This window comes from Leptonychotes weddellii, chromosome 7 (assembly GCF_054177405.1).
Source record: "Leptonychotes weddellii isolate Sample4059 chromosome 7, ASM5417740v2, whole genome shotgun sequence".
NCBI lineage: Eukaryota > Metazoa > Chordata > Mammalia > Carnivora > Phocidae > Leptonychotes > Leptonychotes weddellii.
In genome coordinates, this window is record NC_138375.1 from 120,370,609 (window position 1) to 120,389,675 (window position 19,067).

The 19,067-nt window shown below is 39.1% G+C and overlaps 1 protein-coding gene across 1 annotated transcript in view; it reads right to left on the reverse strand.

Moving 5' to 3' along the window:
- CCDC192 (coiled-coil domain containing 192) overlaps positions 1-19,067 on the reverse strand; it is a 193,085-nt gene that overhangs the window by 125,022 nt on the left and 48,996 nt on the right. Inside the window, exons 5-6 of the mRNA XM_081825621.1 lie at positions 15,281-15,412; positions 14,328-14,384 (exon numbers count right to left, since the gene is read on the reverse strand). Coding sequence (XP_081681747.1) covers positions 14,328-14,384; positions 15,281-15,412 — 189 coding nt within the window. The remainder of the gene's footprint in view (positions 1-14,327; positions 14,385-15,280; positions 15,413-19,067) is intronic.

The window sequence follows — 19,067 nt, forward strand, 5'->3', positions numbered from 1 at the left end:
TGATTCATCCAAAGGGAGGGGGAGGTACTGGGGGTTCTTCAGATGGCCGGGAGCGTACTCCACTTCCACCTGCATCCTTTGGACAGTAAGACCGCAAATAGGCAGGTGTGCCAAGGGAGGCTCGGCCCTGACTGCTATATATAGACCAGGAGTTCCCACAAATCTTCTGTTAAAACTTAGCACTAAACCAAAAGAGCCACAGGTCTTTGTATGGGCCCATAGGCATGGACACAGAACAGGAAAATGGCAGCCACAATGAACATAGTGCCACCCGACTTTTGGCTAGTAAAATGCCTGGGGTACCTGTGCAAACCTCAGGGAGGAGAGAGGACCATTGTTCCTACCAATAACTGAGACCGAATTTCTGGCGAACAATGACAGTAGGGGCCTGAGTCAGATTTGATTTTATTTAAGAAAAAAAATATTATATTTTGTACATTGAATCTTATGAAGTTAGACGTGGAGGCAAATTGTACATTCTTTCTCATACCTTTTGATTGTCTGATATTTATCTGGTTTAGTAATAGTAGTAGTAGTAATAATAATAAACCAATTTCTGATGTTCTTTACTCTGGGGTAAAATTGTAAATACTTATAGATCCAGGATAAGAAAAATGACTTAAACACTGGTGTGGCAGAATCTAATACCTGCTCACCAAAATCCATACTTCCCCCTTCTTCCAGGGTGTACAGCCAGAATAACCCTTCCCAGCATTCCCTGCAATTACTATGGCCTCACAACTAAGTTCTAGTCAATGAACATTAGCAGAAGTTAGGTGCACCATTTGCAGATAAGTAGTCCCCCCCTTATCGGTGGTTTTGCTTTCCATGGTTTTAATCACCCAAGGTCAACCATGGTCTAAAAGCAGCTGATCTTCCTTCTGACACACTGTCAGAAGGTCAAGAGTAGCCTAATGTTACATCACAATACCTATGTCAGTCACCTCACTTCATCTCATCATAGAGGCATTTTATCAGCTCACATCATCACAAGAAGAGGGAATACGGTACAATAAGATATTTTCAGAGAGAGAGAGAGACCCTATTTATATAACTTTTATTACAGTATATTGTTGTACATGTTCTATCTTATTGTTGTTTATCTCTTACTGTACTTAATTTTTAAATTAAACTTCATCATAGGTATGTATGTATCAAAAAAATGTGGTACATATAGAGTTCAGTACTATCTGTGGTTTCAGGCATCTACTGGGGGGTCTTTTTTTTTTTTTTTAAAGATTTTATTTATTTATCTGAGCGAGAATGGGAGACAGAAAGCATGAGAGGGGGAGGATCAGAGGGAGAAGCAGACTCCCCGCCGAGCAGGGAGCCCGATGCGGGACTCGATCCCGGGACTCCAGGATCACGACCTGAGCCGAAGGCAGTTGCTTAACCAACTGAGCCACCCAGGCGCCCCTGGGGGGTCTTTAAACATATCCCCTGTGGGATGAGGTGGTGCATGGGGACTACTCTATAGACCATTATAAGCTTCCAAGCACACACCTCCATGATCTCTTCTAGTCTGACTATCTAGAAAAGGGATGATCCCAAATCACCATAGTGGGAATCTACCCTTTGAAGATGTCAGAGGCTTCATTAATCTTTATCACTAAATGACCCTGAATAACAATGAATGAGCAGAACCTCTGCACCAACAAGAGCACTCACAATACTTGAATAGGCGAGAAATTTCTATTGTGTTAAGCCACTGAAATTCTGGGGTCTACTTGTTACAATAGCTAGCATTATTCTAACTCATGAAATTAGAGCGGCTGGAACAACAACTATAAAAACTAACTTTTTCACACCTACAATCACCACACAGTCATGTCCTCTGTAAAGAGTATCTCTCAAATTGTAGAAAAGATGTAAGAAAATGGTAGTTTAAAATCCAGTGTAAAGTTCATATTTAGGTTACCTATAAATGTCTTTTGTTTGCTACACAAAGCATTCTATTCTATTTTAATTCGTTGCCAACATTTATAAGTGAGGAAATTTCACACAAAAATCTGGATTTTCGGGCAACCCTTTCGGGTCCCTCCCTCCTCAGGAGCTTTGTACTATCATACTCAATAAACCTTGCTTTGCTGCCTACCACTGTCTGGTCTACCTCTTCATTCTTCGAAGTGGCGTGATCAAGAACCACGGGCACCAATTGAGAAAAAGTCCTGCGACAGTCAGGGGGAAGAACAATTCAGACATTCAGTGTAATCAGTACAAAGATTGGAAGGCAAGAGCAAGCCTACTCGTCCAAAGAACCGCAAGGAGACCAGTGTGGCTGGAGTGAAGTGAGGGAGGTAGACGGGAGCATGTGTGCGTGTGTGCAGTGCATCTTGTGGAATCGTGTGGTTACTGTAAAGACTTCGCCTTTTTTTCTGGGTGAAATGAGTAGCCACTTGAAGGGTTTGAACAGAATTATAGTATGGTCCTGGAGCACCTGGGTGGCTCAGTCATTAAGCGTCTGGCTTTGGCTCAGGTCATGATCCCAGGGTCCTGGGATGGAGCCCTGAATCAGGCTTCCTGCTCAGCCAGGAGTCGGCAGAGCCCGCTTCTCCGTCTCCCACTCCCCCTGCTTGTGTTCCATCTCTAGCTATCTCTCTCTCTGTCAAATAAATAAATAAAATCTAAAAAAAAAAATCTGGATTTTCATCTTCTGAAAAACCTGATAATCTAGCCAAGTTGGGCTTTACTCTCCCTTTTCCGTAAGATATGCACCCTCCAGACCCACATGACTTGTTCTGGCCATCTTCCCTCTTATGCATTACTTACTTGGGCTTTGAATGCCATTGAATGTTCCTGTTGGATTATCATAAGTAGCTGGGGATTAAAAAAATATGCAATACCAACTAGACTATAATTACAGTGAGGAGAGATTACTTTAACTATTTACAAGCTATGTCTTTGGCTTCTTTTGATGGCAATTATAGAAATAGTCATATAAAATCTATAACTGCATTTGTTGGCCTGATATTACCGACAGTTTTTGCCCTCTGACTGTATCTCTTAATATTCCCTATATAAAATCCAACATAAAGTCTCATTTCAGAATTAACTCACTAGAAAATAATTAGTAACATCCCTCCCCCAGTACGGTAAGAACTACTCATCTATCATTTTCTCTGTTTTGCCTTTGGCTGTTAAGAGCATCATAGCTCTATTTCTGCTTCAATTATACTGTATGGGAAGTTATGATTTAAACATGTGTATTCCATTTTTCTCCTTTTATTGTTATTATATTTTAATATATATTCTCATTTATAGTTACTTATGTACTTAAAAAATTCATCTATTTCATACATACATTTCTTGTAGGCTCAAATTCTTTGCAAAGTTAAATAGAGTATAAATTAATAAGTATGGTTAAATTAAACATTGTAGTTAATGTTTAATAACAGTATAAAATTATATCAGGAGATCATAAAGTTTAATATTCATAATATACCAGGCCATATCCATTTGAGATACAATATTTTTCTTGCTTTTGTTTCTTTCCTTTTGAAACTAGGGTAAAATTATTAATAAGTAATTTCTTGGTATCTTTTCTAGATGATCTGCTATCAACTAGAGGGGCATACTTAATTTGTTTTTTAACATTCACATTAAATAGCAAATATCATATACAGATAGATAGATTCTTGTATTTACTTGGTCATTCATTCAACAAGGCATTTACTGAACACTTACTTTGCATCAAGAACTATATGAGACTAAAGCCAAGTCTCAGAACTGGGGAACTCAACTAATGGAGTAGAATCAAGCCTAAAGGAAAGATCCATAGAATATGCACTAGAGGAAGGGACAGTTTCTGCCTGAGGAGTCAAGAGAGGCTTGTCAGTTGAGGGAGATGGAGATGTGCTCCGGGTTTTGAAAGGCAAGCGGTAGGTGAAGCAGAGGGAAGGTGTCCACCTTGAGAAGGGATGGAGACCAGAACCTAGGGGAATCTTTAGTGAATCCTAGATCCTCAAATCGGTGCCATTGTTGAGTGTCAGTTGTCTGTAGAAGGCAGGGGACAAGGTCAGGAGATGAAACTGTCAAAGGAAAAGTAGTAGGGATCTGGTCAAGGTCCTCACCTGACATGATAGCTATTTACTCTCTTACAGTTGATGAACAACCACTGAGCTATTTAAGTAAGAAACTTACATGGAACCATGGAACCAACTCTGGAATCAGTCTGATTACTTCCCTTATGATTCACTGATATCATTTGGTAATTATGCATTTCAGAAAAAAATTAGTACAGCTTGAAAAGGTAAGTATATTAAGTTATAGGCCACTAAAATAAACTTGAAATATATGGTAAAAGGAATTTAAAGGCAGGAAAGTAAGATGGGGCAAGTGTGAAGTTTGGTTCACACTGTTCATGTCCTGACATCCTACCTAAACATTTGTTAGAGGTGAGGCACAAAGAACTTGACTCTCGACTTCCTGGTAGTCAAAATAGCCATTTATAGAGACAGGATCCACGGAGAAAAAGCAAGCCCCGTGCTTAGTGGAGGTATCAATATTTGTGGGGCAGAAGGCATACTCTGATACAATAATAAATTTCCTCAGTAATAATCTGACAGCAAACAATAATGAGCTTTAGAGGACAGTTTTCTTTCTTTCTTTCTTTCTTTCTTTCTTTCTTTCTTTCTTTCTTTCTTTCTTTCTTTCTTTCTTTCTTTCTTTTCTTTCTTTTAAAGATTTTAGTTATTTGAGAGAACACAAGCAAGGGGAGGGGCGGAGGGAGAGAGACAAGCAGACTCCCCCCTGAGGGTAGAGCCCAATGCAGGCCTGATCTCAGGACTCCAAGATCATGACCCGAACCAAAGCCAAATGCCTAACAGACTGAACCACCCAGGTGCCTTTAGGAGAGCTTTCTTATAAAGTCTTCCCAAACTAAGTTGTTAACATCATGCCAAGCCACTCCTCCCACATTCAATGAAAGCAATTCTAGGGCAACTTGATGCAGTCTAGGAATTGACTCTCTGCTGACCTCACTTAATTGAGGAAGGATTTGAGGGTGTCTCTCTAAAAGAAAACATGGACTTTATTTCAGGCACTCCTCTGTGATATGCTTTCTCTCATCCAAGCTTTTTAAAGCTAAATATTGAGTGACACTCCTGGATAGACCCTAAAGTGAGTAAAGCCCAGAGCTCTCTGGTAGAATTGACCAACTAGGCTGGGGCTAGAACTGATATCCTCTCTTGGAAATTGTGGGGCCTGAAATGATACTTTCTGAATTCAACCTCATTCATCCACTCACCCACCGTCTGACTGACTGACTGAGTCATTCGACACCTACTTATTGAGAACTGACTGTGGGGCAGACACCAGGAATTAGATGCAGGCTCTACTCTTAGGAAACTTATAATGTAGAGAAACAGAAAAATTACAAGGAGATAGTTCCAACAAAGGCTTAAAAGACATTCACCAGGGAAAGAAATGAGCTGAGGAAGTGCTGACAGGACACAGCAAGATTCTCCTCAGAAAGTAATTTTGTCTTCCTAGTACCCCCTATAAAATAAACTGGCAGCTAAAATGAGGTACTTTATTCTCTAAGGTTATTAACCACAGTCCCATAAAAATGGTGGAACAGTTTTACCAAAACAGTTCATTTTGGAATAACTGTTAATAAATTTTTGAACCTTTGTATGTGTTGGGCACTCTGCTATTTCATACGTATGACCCTACTTCACTTCTAAAATACCCTGTGAGGTTAAGTAATGTTATTAGCTTCTCTTCACAGATAAGAGGAACAGAACTTTAGGAACCTTTGTCAGGTCCTTCAAGCCCAGTAACTAGCTTTCTCTTACTACCCTCTCTCTGGCAAGAATCAGATAGTGGGGCCTTTTAAAGTGCCCTCATGAACTATGTCAATACCTTATCTTCCTTTATAATGGAAAGGTATCATTCTCACTCATCTTAAAGTGATTTGAATTCTTAAGAAAAAAAATAATGAAAATACAATGTATACTAGATTCTCTTAGCAATAGTATAGAGTGAGTTCTGTGTGAGCATTAATGACTAGATGAATGCAGCCCAGAATCAAAAGGGAGAAAATGCTTTGTATAATCCTGCATCATTCCCATCTGATTTTTTGACAAGTAGATGGAGATTATAACAATGACCTATATTGGAATGTTTGGGCCTCTAAAATTTGTGTATTCCTTTGATAAAACATTGCTGTGAGAAGTACATGCTTATCAAGTAAGGCACAAAAATAAGAGTTTGAAGAAATGCATAGGTAGCTAATAGGTATTTACCAAAAAAAGTGAAAGGATTATACTCTGTGTCCAATTCAGTGGCTAGACAAAAATCCAGCACATGTGATGGTTCTAAAAAGCTGGGGTGGCAGGAATTGTCTTTGGGTGCTTATTCAGCTTAAACTTAGTCATCATCTACAGAACATGAAGGAATAGCACTCAGATCTGGTTGAGGGGAAAATTAGCCTCCTGGATGTCAGCCAGAATCTAGGCTTGCAAGATGTGACCAGACTTATGCCTTAGGTCTCTGTACCTCCACCTACCCTCACTAGGAGATCCAGCAGCTAAGATTAGTGGTTCTCATAGTAATTTATTGTGCCTTGGATTTCTAGGCAAAAGAAAAAAAAAAGATAAGTTTAATAAGATTCTGATGGAGTTCCAAAGTTTTATTTTGAGTATCACCTCATCAGCATGCTAGAAATTAGCTGTTTAGCCACATCTTACTGGGCTAGGTCTGCTTGATGGCTCATAGTTCAGAGAGCACTAATTCTAAGTTATGAGCATCCTGCTGGTGTGAAGTAAAAACTCAGACCCTCTCCCCTTCCAAACCTGCAGAGAAGTTTGGTAGTAACACTCGTCAATGGGATTTGAAAGCCTCTGCTATTCTTCTCTGATTTTTAACCTCTCCAGCCCAAGCATGTAGGAGATGAACCATGGAATAACCACATATGGGATTCAAATGAGGGACCACATAGTCATCCAGTCCAGACAAACTAACCAAAGGTGGGCTGCAGAGAGGGTTGACTATAATATAATTTCTGAGATTTATCACCCACACACCTATGCTGTGTTCATTAATAATCATTGTGGAATTTTCCATTTTGATTAACAAGTCTGGCTCTGAAAGAATAACCCATAGGGCAAGAATTTCCCCATTCCTCATTGGCTTCAGATAGGGCTCCATGAGATCCTACCACCAAAGTCTCTCAGGATAATTAACAGCCATGACGTCTATAGAATATAATACAGCTAAAAGATTATAAAAATTAATTTGTTAACACACTGGCTTATGTGTGTTGGCATATATATTCAGCAAAAATTCTGAATTAAACGTGAAATTTTAAAAAGTGAAATCAAACTTATGCAACAGGGATCTTGGAGTAAGTCTTTGCTTTGCAACCTACTAGCTGTTTGCTGTGAGTAGGCTTCTTACTGTCTCAGACTCTCACTTTCTTCATCTGATAGAGGAGTAGTAATACCTGCCTCACAGGATTGTTGTGAAAAATAAATGACATAATGTGGGTGGGAGCATTTAGGAAACTGTAAATCATTATATGACTCTAAGGTATTATTCATTACTGTCACCTTATCTTAGAATTAGTCATGACAAGCTTCAGGAATGAAGTGATACTTTTAGAGTACGTAGAAGTATGGGATTTGGATGGGAAGAGGAGGGAGATTGTTCCCATTTGGCTCATCAGTTGAATAAACATGTCCACTATGCCACCATCCCAGCTTGCTGTACTAAGAATCAGGCCTGGAGATGTTGCCCAGAGGCAGGACCATGAAGACAGGGAAGCTGGCCCCCAACAGGGAGATGCTGGTCAGGGACCGTAATTCTGGTAAAACAAAGGGTCCAGGTTGAAAGTGGTAGGGGTTTTATTGGACAGTGCAGCTCTTCTCAGACATTAGCCATCATCACAATCACCTGGAGGATTTTAAAAACACATATTGCTGGATCTCACTCCCAGTGTTTCAGATTTGGGAGGTATGAGATAAGGCCTCAAGATTTGCATTTCAAACAAGTCCCAGTGACTCTGATGCTTCTAGTCCAGGGGCCACTCTTCTAGAACTACTTGGACAACGTAAGAATTGCAACTTCTCACCTCTAAAAACTTAGCCTGATTCTGACTAGTATAAAGAAAAAGGGAATTTTCTTCAAACTAATGAGGATTGTTGAATGGTTCCTAAAATGCACAGGTATCAAATTCAGAAACAGACAGGAACTAGAGCAGTTCTGGACCTAGCAGCACAAACCCCTTCATCATGCTGCCTGGACATCAGTGGCAGGAGATATCACTTCCAATATTCTTCCTCTCTTGCTTCACCTGAATTAATATTCAGAATCTAATTGGCTTAGAGAACATGCCCACTCCTCAGCTATGTGATAGGGTACTTTGAATTGTAGACCCTCTGAGACTGTGCATGATGGAAGAGACGTAACTGAAAAGGATATCAGGTAACTATTGCCAAAGATGTTAATGGATGCTTATGTAGCCAAGAAACAACAATAACAACAAAAACAGTCCATGTCTCCTATCATAGTAGGAAAAGACCAATTAACAGAGGGCCTGGAATTCTAGGGGAGAGGAGTTTGCACTTGATCTAAACTGAGGGCTCCTGTAGATTTTTAGAAGGCAGCTGATAGCTTCTTTAGAGGAGGAAAGGAAGAAGGGAAATCAACTCTTCAGGAAAATTTTGTCTTGGGTACCCAGGGTGGGCCTCCCATGCCCTGTTTTCCTGATTCCAGCTTCAAGACTATTGCTTCCAGGTTTAAGTATGTCCTCAGGAACTCGAGGTCAGGAACTTCTGATTTAAAGACATACTCATCTGTCCTACAGCTTGAAGCATGCTATACAATTCACTAGAATGGTTCCTTCTTCTGGATACTCTTAACTTTTTTCCTTTATTAGAAATATTTCAAGCATACAAGACAGTGTAGAGAATAACATAGCACTTGAATATCTACCTCCCAGTTACCCAGATTTCTCTTTTTGAAATAATCCCATGGAAAATTATAGAACTTTTGGCCATGGTCAAGTCTTGGAGGTAGCTAGATCAAGAGATGGGCTGGCCATTGAGATGGAAGTGAGGCAGGGAGGCAAACCTGTGGGTTACTGCAAGTAGTCAGATCATCAACAACAGAGTAGGCAGACAGGGCTAAGTACTTATACCCTCAAATATTAAAAAGAGTGAAACAATGGATTCAACAATTTGGAAGGCATTAATTTTAAAAAGGATACTTTTCTTTAAGGTACCTATTCCTGACTCAAATTGCCCTGACATGAACAATCACCTTTGAGCGATTATAAACATTTGCTTCAAATATTTGTTTAATCCTGTGTAGATCTCTAAGTAGATAAGTAATCATGTGAGAAGGATTGATAAAAACGCCTTGGGCAAGTTAGCCATGTGGGTGGCTGGAGTGGGTATCCAATATGCATTTACGACCCTTTGTAATCTTTGAAAAGTATAAGGTGTGACTACCTAAAGTTAATGAGATGAGATTTTAAGCTTCCAAATAATAGTAGTGACAACTCAGTCTGAAATTTTTAGGCTTCTGTCTTCTCTCCATTTTATAGCTATCAGTTTAATTATACAAAAATATAATTCAACTATTGGGTTTCAGACAAGTGAACTCTGAATAAAAGGAAGCTGCAAGGTTGTTAATTTTCATGTTAAGATCATAATTTCCGGGCGCCTGGGTGGCTCAGTCATTAAGCGTCTGCCTTCGGCTCAGGTCATGGTCCCAGGGTCCTGGGATCGAGTCCCACATAGGGCTCCCTACTCGGTGGGAAGCCTGCTTCTCCCTCTCCCACTCCCCCTGCTTCTGTTCCTGCTCTCGCTATCTCTCTCTCTGTCAAATAAATAAATAAAATCTTTAAAAAATAAAAGATCATAATTTCCTTTGGATGTTCTTCTTTCTTCTTTTGAAATAGGGGTTTTCCAGAACTGTATTTTCTTTTGCTGCTACTTTTTCCTTCTATTTCCATTCTATGAGATCATTACCTTTTGTCCTTTCCATGTTATACCTTAAAAGTATCATATTCAGATTATGGTAACACCTTATGTAACTGCCATTTTTAAGAAATAAAATTTAAAGTAGGCTCCTATAAATACCAGAATAACTTTATTTTTAATTTAGCCATTTTAATAATTCATTTCAATGAAATCGAACAAGGTATTGAGCTAGAGCCTGTGAGAGGCATAAAGATAAACAGACTTGCTCCCTGTTCTCCATGAGCTCACAGTCCTGGGGAAGAGCTGGTTCACATCACATAATTCTCTTGTGGGACAAGTGACAAAAGACAGGTGTAGAGATGTGCTGTGAAAGTACCAAAGAAAGAGATTACTTCTGGTTGGATGGTCAGGAGATACTTCCTGGAAGGAACAATTTTGATGAAGAATGGGAAAAACCTGGCATTCTTCATCAGAATTGTTGGTGGGGACTGATATTCCAGGTTGAAAGAAACCATGAACATAACCCTTAGGGCAGGAATGCATGGCGTTCTTGGGAGTCACAGCTGTGTGATACGGAGGAGTCAGGAAAAGGGGTCAGAGCCTCATTTTCAGTGTGTTGAATGCCACAGTCAGGAGGTTGGACTTTATTCTGGAGTAACGGGCAACCGTTGTCTTACTCTAGGCTTTGGAACAGGGGAAATGACATGATCAGAGTTAAATTCATTTCAGTTTAGCAAATATATTGGGTAGCTGTAATGTGCCTAGCCCTGTTCTTGGAGTAATAGATACGGGGACACATTCTTGATGTTGCCCTTAATGACCTTTGAGTCTAGTAGGGGACAGATATATGAACAGATAGTGTCAATAAAAAGTAGTATTTTGCGCTAAAATAGATGTATGTACAGGAGGTTATGGGAGCCCTGAGAAAGTAATCTGGGGGCTAAGGAAGAGGTTGATTCCTGGCATAAGTCTTACAAGAAGAGTAAGAATTATTTGGATAAAGAGGAGAGGGAAGGATAGTCCTGACCAAGAGAACACAGAGAGCAAACTCACAGGGAATCAACTGGCATGGGATGTATAAAGAAAGATAGCAATGCCATTTTATTAGCTTATTCAGTGGGAGGCAGGGAGGCAGTAGGGAAAGAGGAGGGAGCCGAGGAGGTAAGAATGGTCCTTTGGAAACCTCTTTCACAGCAGAGGCAGGGAAGCCAGAAGACTACTACAGGGTCACATCCTACAGTAGTGTTTCATTTAGGAGGCATGGCCCAACAGGAATTCCAAACTTTACCTGTGACTTCCAAACATTTAGAGGGATTCAAGTATATACTGCCTGACAATTCCTATTAATACTCTGTTATTTCTTAATATTAAGCATCCCCAGAATTCCCAGGAGCCTTCTGGTGTCCTATCCTGGAAGGACCTTCACAGAGTTCCGTTCCGACCACCTTGGTCCTTCAATCCCTGTTCTCTTTTCTGCCACTCCAGTAGGTTTCATTCTCCCTTTGAGTGTTACTCTTTGTCTCTGTTTGGTTTTCTGCCTCCACCCTGCTTCTTCACGCATGAGTTTTACCCTTTTTCTTCTCTGCAAACAGGACTTGATGGTGTGAGGGCAAGAGGGCTGCACTGTGATTTGGGTTGTGGGGGGACAGTGGGAGCTTGTGAACTTGAATATGTTAATATTTGGGGGCCAGTAGCGATAAGATGAAATATGATCAGAAAGAGGGATATGGCAGTATGATGGAATAGAAGACACAGAAGTGAGATAACTTTCAGAGACATACTCACAGCCTGACAACTAACTAAATGTAGGATGGAGGCAGAGAGGGGTAGGATTTTAATACTGCTTGGTACTTTGGATGTAGAATAAATAACAACAGTGTGATATTATTCACTATGGTGGGGGTCCAAAAAGAGGGGCATATTTAAGAGAGAAGATTAGAAGATGATAAATTTGACTTTGTATATGCTGAGCCTAGGGTGTCAGCAAGATATTCAAGTCATATTTAGCAAGCATAATGCTTTAATGTGATGCAACCTGCTAGCAGTTTCCAAACCTTTGTGCACTCATGGTCAAACACCCTTGGAAAACAACATACTATGATCCTTTCTTGGAGATTGGTTATACACTGATAAATCCTGCAGTAACTAAACCCATCTAACTTCATTTCCAATGCCACTCCCATTTTTTTTCCATAATACCTATTAACATCATTGGGAAAGTTATTTTCAAGGAACCATGTTTTAAGAAATTATAGTTACAGCCCTAAGGACCTGCAATTAGGGGATGATTAAGATAGAAAGAATTTGATGGGGGTGGAGGGTGTTGTTTATTTGCATGGAAGTGAGAGTTGCAGCATTATGTACTCATGAATCACTCAGAGTGAATAGAGCGAGAAGAAAGTTTGCAGGAAGAACCTCTATAAACACTGTTTGATACCTGAAATGGCATGTAGAGAATACAATTTGGAGAGGCAGCAAGCAAATTGTGGTAGCAAAAGCATGGGTAGAATTGACATGTGTGACAAGTGATCTAATCTCTAATATTGTTTTCCTACCTGAAAAATAATGCCCACCTCGTTGGGTTGTATTGAGATTTAAAATAGAAAATATATGAAGCATGTACCACATAGTAGACACAGAATCTATTCTCGATAAACACTGTTATTAATATTTTCATTTAAATCTTCTTGATGAGTTGAAACAAAGCTTTCGTGATCACACTGCTATATTAAAACCTGAACTTTGAGCAATTACATGGCAGAAATCTCTGTGGTGGATATCAATACCCTAATACAAGAAAGCAATCCCAGTTAAGACAAGCCTGGGCCAGGAACAGCATGGTACAGGAATAGAATCCACAGAAGCTAGGTGACGGAAGAAGACACCACAGGAATTTCCTGAAGGCATCTGTGACTATGGTTTGTTTTTTGTTTTTTGTTTTTGTTTTTTTAAATCTGCTTTGCATGAAGAGATGCTGGAAGCTAATATCAGAACCTTAGTGAACAATCTGCTCTCCTTAAAAAATTTCTGAGCTAAACCCACCCTGGGTGAATGGCTGTAGGTATCGATCTGGCATGAGGAGACACCCTCTGACAATAGTCATTATCTGGCACCCTCAGGGGCGGACTGGGGTGGGACTGGAGGGAGGCATCTGCAACAGAAAACTGAGCTAATGAGATATACTGCTCTTTGAATATGTCCCCATGTCACAATTGCAGGCCTTAATCATTTTCACTCTTACTCAGTTGAGCATACAAGGCCAAAAGAGATCCTGAAGGGCAAAAGAGATTCTGAAGAGATTCCACAGCAAATTAGCTTTTCTCCTGGGGGGGGGGGGCGGGGGCGGCACAAAGTCAATTACCATGATTTATCCAAATTAGCTTATTTCAAATATCAAAGGGATGGTGACCAGAATTTGTTATTTTGCAGTCATATCGTAGGACTTCTGGACTGCAGCCCCTTAGGTCTCAGATGATCTTTGTTGTTATTCAGATTGGCCATTTAACATGACCAGCTAATGTTCTTAATCAAGAAGTCATCCCCCAGTCCCCAAGGTATGGGTAGAGGAAATCACTGAAAGGAAGATGAGTAAGTCTTGCAGGAAACTTGTAAGGTAGCAGGATTGTTCAGATCCTTGGGAAGGGACAGAGGCAGGGTGACTGGTTTATGTGTGTGAACAAACAAGGATCTTGTGGCAGGAGATGCTCATTAATTGTTCTCTGAGTGAAGATAGGCGGAAGTGTCAATGAAATACACCTGAAAATTTCATAGGGTCTCTCAGGGGAGTATTTGCAAGGAAAATGAACAGTTCTCTATCTTTTACGGTCACTTGCCCAAGAATCACAAGACTAGGGAAGAATGAATATACATAATCCAGTGCTACTTGAAATGTGGTCCAAGTTGGCAGCATCATCATCACCTGAATCTAGCATCATCTAGAAGTACAAATTCTCAGGTCACACCCTAGGCATGCAGAAATGAGAATCTCCAGGCAATTTGTTTTTAAAAGTTTTCCAAGTAATTCTCGAAACACTGAAGTTTAAGCAGCACTGTTCTAGGCCTGTATTTGGTGTGCCAATCATTTCCACTTCCGTTCACTCACTAAACCTGCCTGGTTTCCTTGTCTTTCTACCCTTTGTTTCTTGTTCGCTTATCCTGATGGTCCCTGATTAGACCATGTGGTTATAGATAACACATCAGTTTTATAATTTTTACCATCAGCATTAATCAGAATTCTACTTATGGAAAGCAACTTTGCAGAGGCAGTAAAAATACTAATTCTTAGCCTCGTGATTTGGTGTACAGCAGAAAGACAATAGTTACAACTTCTGAAAAATGACTGTTCATTCCCAGGAGAACCATGATATAAATTAAGGGATTGAAAAGGAGAAAAACACTTACATGGGCTGTAAGTTGCTCTTGGGAAGCTTTCACTTCAGCTTGTAATTTCTCAATGCACTGAAAAGGGAAAAAGTTTAGAAACAAAGAGTGTAACTCTTCCTTTTTATATATTCAAAGGATTCAAGATATAAATAGATACCAGTTCTCAAATTCTGTGAATGGCAGCACAATCTCAGCTAGATGCTTTGGAAATCATCATTGAGAAATCCTTGCTCCTATCCCTAACTTTTATCCAGTCTATTGAAGAGCCCAGCATCAAAGAACACAAATATGTTAAGATTTAGGAAATGAGTGGGGCACTAATGTTTGCTTGATGTACTGAAGGTAATACTAACCTACCTTCTATCATATATACCTATATATATAGGATCAAATGGGTTTTTACCTGCCTTTGGAACATCTGGATATATTCACAGAAAGCATATATATATATATACGTATTCACAGAAAATATATATATATATTCACAGAAAACATATTTATATATACCAAAGGCAGATACAAACCCATTGAGTTGAACAAGAAAAAAATTTATATAAATGCTCAGAGATTCCAAGATTATTAGCTTCTTATAATTGATAAAAGCACATGACAAATTTTCTGATCCACTTATTTCACGACCTAGAAAGTATTCCTTGATAAAATTCAACCTTAAAAACAAGAAAATAATTGTGTAGTTAATACCACTTACAAAATAAGTAGAATATTCAGCTAATGTGGTTCAAAAGGATCCATATCAAACAAACTTTTAAAATATCACTAACAAAATTCATTTTGTATGTGAATATTCATCAGTGAATACAATTATATTTAGCAAATACAAATATTATTATTTGCCATCTTGAACTTAAATATGAACTTCCAACCCAGCCAGAAAGGACTGCAGAATGGTCAGTTCATATAAGTTTAGGTAGCTTTTTAAGAGAAAGATTATTTTTTCTTCTACAATGTACCTGGTCTTTTGCAAGAACCATTTTTTTGTATGGTTCCCCACTGTCTTCCTTATGGTCCAGAGTCTCTAGTTTTTCCTCCAGCCAGGAAACTTGCTCAAGCAGTTTGGATTTTGTTCCTTCAGAGGCTGCAAGCTAAAGACATTTCTTGTAAGGGCATGCAAGCACAGTGATTTTTTTTTTTTTTTTTAGAGCTCCTTTTAAAAGTCTAATTTATAAATATTTTGCCTGCCACTGATATCTATTAAACATGAAAATGCCTTCTGGACTATTCCTCATAGCTGACAGAGATTGGTATAGAGAGATAAGGAAATAGTGTTGACTTTATTTTTATTTATAAAGATCTTTCTGGGCAAGGGATGAGACTACATAGTTAAAACAGGCAGAGTGATTTCTAGTGCAACAAGCTCAACACTCACCTTTCTGGTGTTTTAATATTTTACTTTACTTGTACAGCTGAAATCTGAATTGTGGGTTATACATTTTTCTTGGAGCTTAACTCTTGGGGGACTACAGCTCTTTAGAAAGAGTAGGAATTCTGACTCTTTTGAATATTCACCATATAAGCAGCCTAAGGGAAATGCAGGAACTTCAAGTTAAAGTCTGATCAAAGACAGATCTATGCTAAACCATAACCAGAAAATGTCTACAGATGACTGTCTTTGTTTCACTGTTTGTAGATTCCTCTTGAGAAAAGGGTAGTTTGATAGTGCCTCGTTCCTTAATTCCCTTGGAGAGCCCCTGGACTAGCATTTCCTTTCATTCAGACAGCTTATTGTGCATTTTCTCTGTAGCTCAGCAACAATTCTGAAAGAGTCTCTGGAAAGGGACACACACCTTGTATTCATTCCAGTTCCCAGTGTGTCCTTGGAGGCATGAATTATCTTTAAATATCTCTTTCATATTATTCCAAGTGTTGTTGTAAAGCAGAGTGTCTCATCTTGAAAAGTGCAGCAAGTTTTTAAAGACAATTTACCAGATGGGGAAGCAGAAGCATGAAGAGGTTGGTCTTAAGGTGGGCACATCATATATATACTGGCATAGAGCCAAATCCACTCACCCTCACAATCATTCACTTCACAATTAATTGTTTAGTTGGCACTCTGCCCAGCCATTGCGTTATGCATTGGAGATTCTGAAAGTGCCATGTGGAGGACCAGAGGGGACACATATGTCATGAACTGTTGGCTATACCTTTCGGCTCTCAGTGACATGGGAGACCATAGTGCTCCCCATGGACAGTGATGCATTTAACTCTTGAGTACAAAATAGTTTGGAGATGTAGCCTGGTTTTTCTAGGCACTCTTCTATTTATTCCACAATATAGTGTAATGACTAAACGCACGGACTCTTGAGTCAGACCCTTGGGGTAAACATCTCACTTTCCTACTTACTATCTATGGGATTTTGGCAAGTTTCTCAGTCTCTCTGGGCTTGAATTTCCAATCTGTAAATGAGAATGGGGATGAAAAGAATACTACTTACCTCACAGGTTTGTTTTGAGGAGTAAATGAGTTTATGCAAGAGAGATACTTAGAATAATGCTTGAAACATATCCTGTACTTAGTACCTATTATTGTTATACTTTCTTCTACCTCCTCTAGATTACAGTAAGTATTGATAGTGAGTATTGATTGTTTTATTCAGATATTTATTATTTATCAAATTATAAAACAAAGTATCTGAGGACATCACAGCATTTTTGGGCCAGTTACCCTAAACTCAAAATGTATTCAGTTCACTTACTTCCTGAAACCACTATGGTGTTCAGGGGAAAAGACCTCTCTAGATCTGGCATTTTTTTTCTCTCAAATATAGTTTTTTTCAGTCTGACCTATTTTGTTCCCATATCCTAGCTGAGCTGTCATTGAGCCAGGCACCATTTGGTTGTCTTTCTTTTAAATCTACCTTCTATTGTTTTCAGGCTTTTATTCATTCATTCAAAAGATATTCACTTATTCATTCATTTGTTAAGGAGATATGTTGAGCAGTTATTATATGTAAAACTTAGAGGTAACATATGAGAGTAATATTGCTTATACGCTCAAAAAAATTCACACTTTCCCCAGAAAGGCAGACTATTTTAGAACTATTATGTAATATGAACATATTTAGGTGGATAATAAAATGACATTAATAATTTACTGGGTACTAACTACATATCAAGTGCTCTGCGGAACCTTTTGTTTTCACCTTTGTTTATCTCAATCCCTCTTCATACCCATTTTGCAGATAAGGGAATTCAGTAAGTTCAGTAAAGTTGTATAACTTGCCCAAGGACACAGCAAGTAAGTGTTGGAACCCAAGCTTTCAGCAGTGGACACTGGGTCTGACTTCCTAAACCCAGATTTGACCCCAGCTCCTAAAGTGGGGCCTGAGAATCATGAGAATCCTATCCTCTTTGCTGCTGATTGATTTAGGAATCAAGGCCTAAACCAATTAGAGTCTGGCTTTTCTTTGATCACAGTTATTGTATGAGGAGAAGTGATCTAGTTTGGACCCCTCACACTGCACAGGAGGAATTTTGATGATTTGGAGAAGCAATCTCTCTCACCTACGAGATATGAATGCTATTGTAGTCATCCTATAAACATCCAAGAAACCAGTATATGATGAAGCCACGCTCTGAATGGAAGAGTGGACAACATTATTGAAATGTTTTATCAAATCGTCTTGAAGCATGTCCTTGGACTCACACAGAGTGAGCTAATAAGCTTCCTTATTGTTTAGAAATTGAATTTTCTGTTACTTGCTACCATAAGCATTCTGTTGACAATTCCATTCCTTTCTATTGTCTGATTCCAAAGTCCCATGCTCTTGACCACAAATAAGTCAAATCTATGGAACAACAGCGGTAATTAACATTTATTTGGTAGCTATACCATACCATACATTCTGCTGGGTGCTATCTTGACATAAGTTACCTTAGTCCATTGCTCAAAACTCTATGAGTTTTGTTTTTATTTTTTGTTAATTATCACCATTTTAAAGAATGAGAAACTAGATGCTTTTTGGAGTGAATTAACTTGCCCACAGCTAATGAGAAGAGGTTGGATTTGGATCTACATTGGTCTGCCTCCAACTCTGGGTTCTATATTATATCAAACCCTAACTCTAAGGCTGCCTGCACAGATGATGCCCCCCGCCGCCCCCCGCCCCGGCCCGCCCCGCTAACTACGTGACCCTCAACATTCTTTCTCAGCATGTTTACCTATTTACCTGAAAGAGATTTATTTTCTTTTATTCTAAGGCCTGAGAACTCTATCCTAACATCTTTCTTCTTTTTTTATAGACACCAACACCATCTTTTTTTCTTTTCCTTTTCTAAAGGGCCTCTGTCTGACTGTCCCTTTGACTCAGATATATTTACTGCAGGCTTAGCTTTACTCTAAGAAACCTTGACTTGGAGTCAAGAGATCTATGTTTTAGTCTCAGTCCTACAACTCACTGACACTAGGACCTTGGAACCCGTAATAGGATTTTACATGCTACTTTGCTCTATTTTTATAGGTTATTTCTCCAGTCATATGTGTTCAAACTAGATTGTAATTCCCCAGAAGGATGAATGAAGAATTCTGTCAAAACTTACGGACACAGTCGAATTGGCCAGGAACAATCTTTGCTAAGATCATTCTATTTATTAACTTTTTAAACTTAATTTTCATATGTATGTATCAGCACCTCACAACAGCAGGATAAAGAGATCTTATTTTTTCTTCCACATATGGATACACTGGGGGCAAGAAAGAATAATTTCTTGTTGTGTTCCTTTTTATAATGATGAAACTGT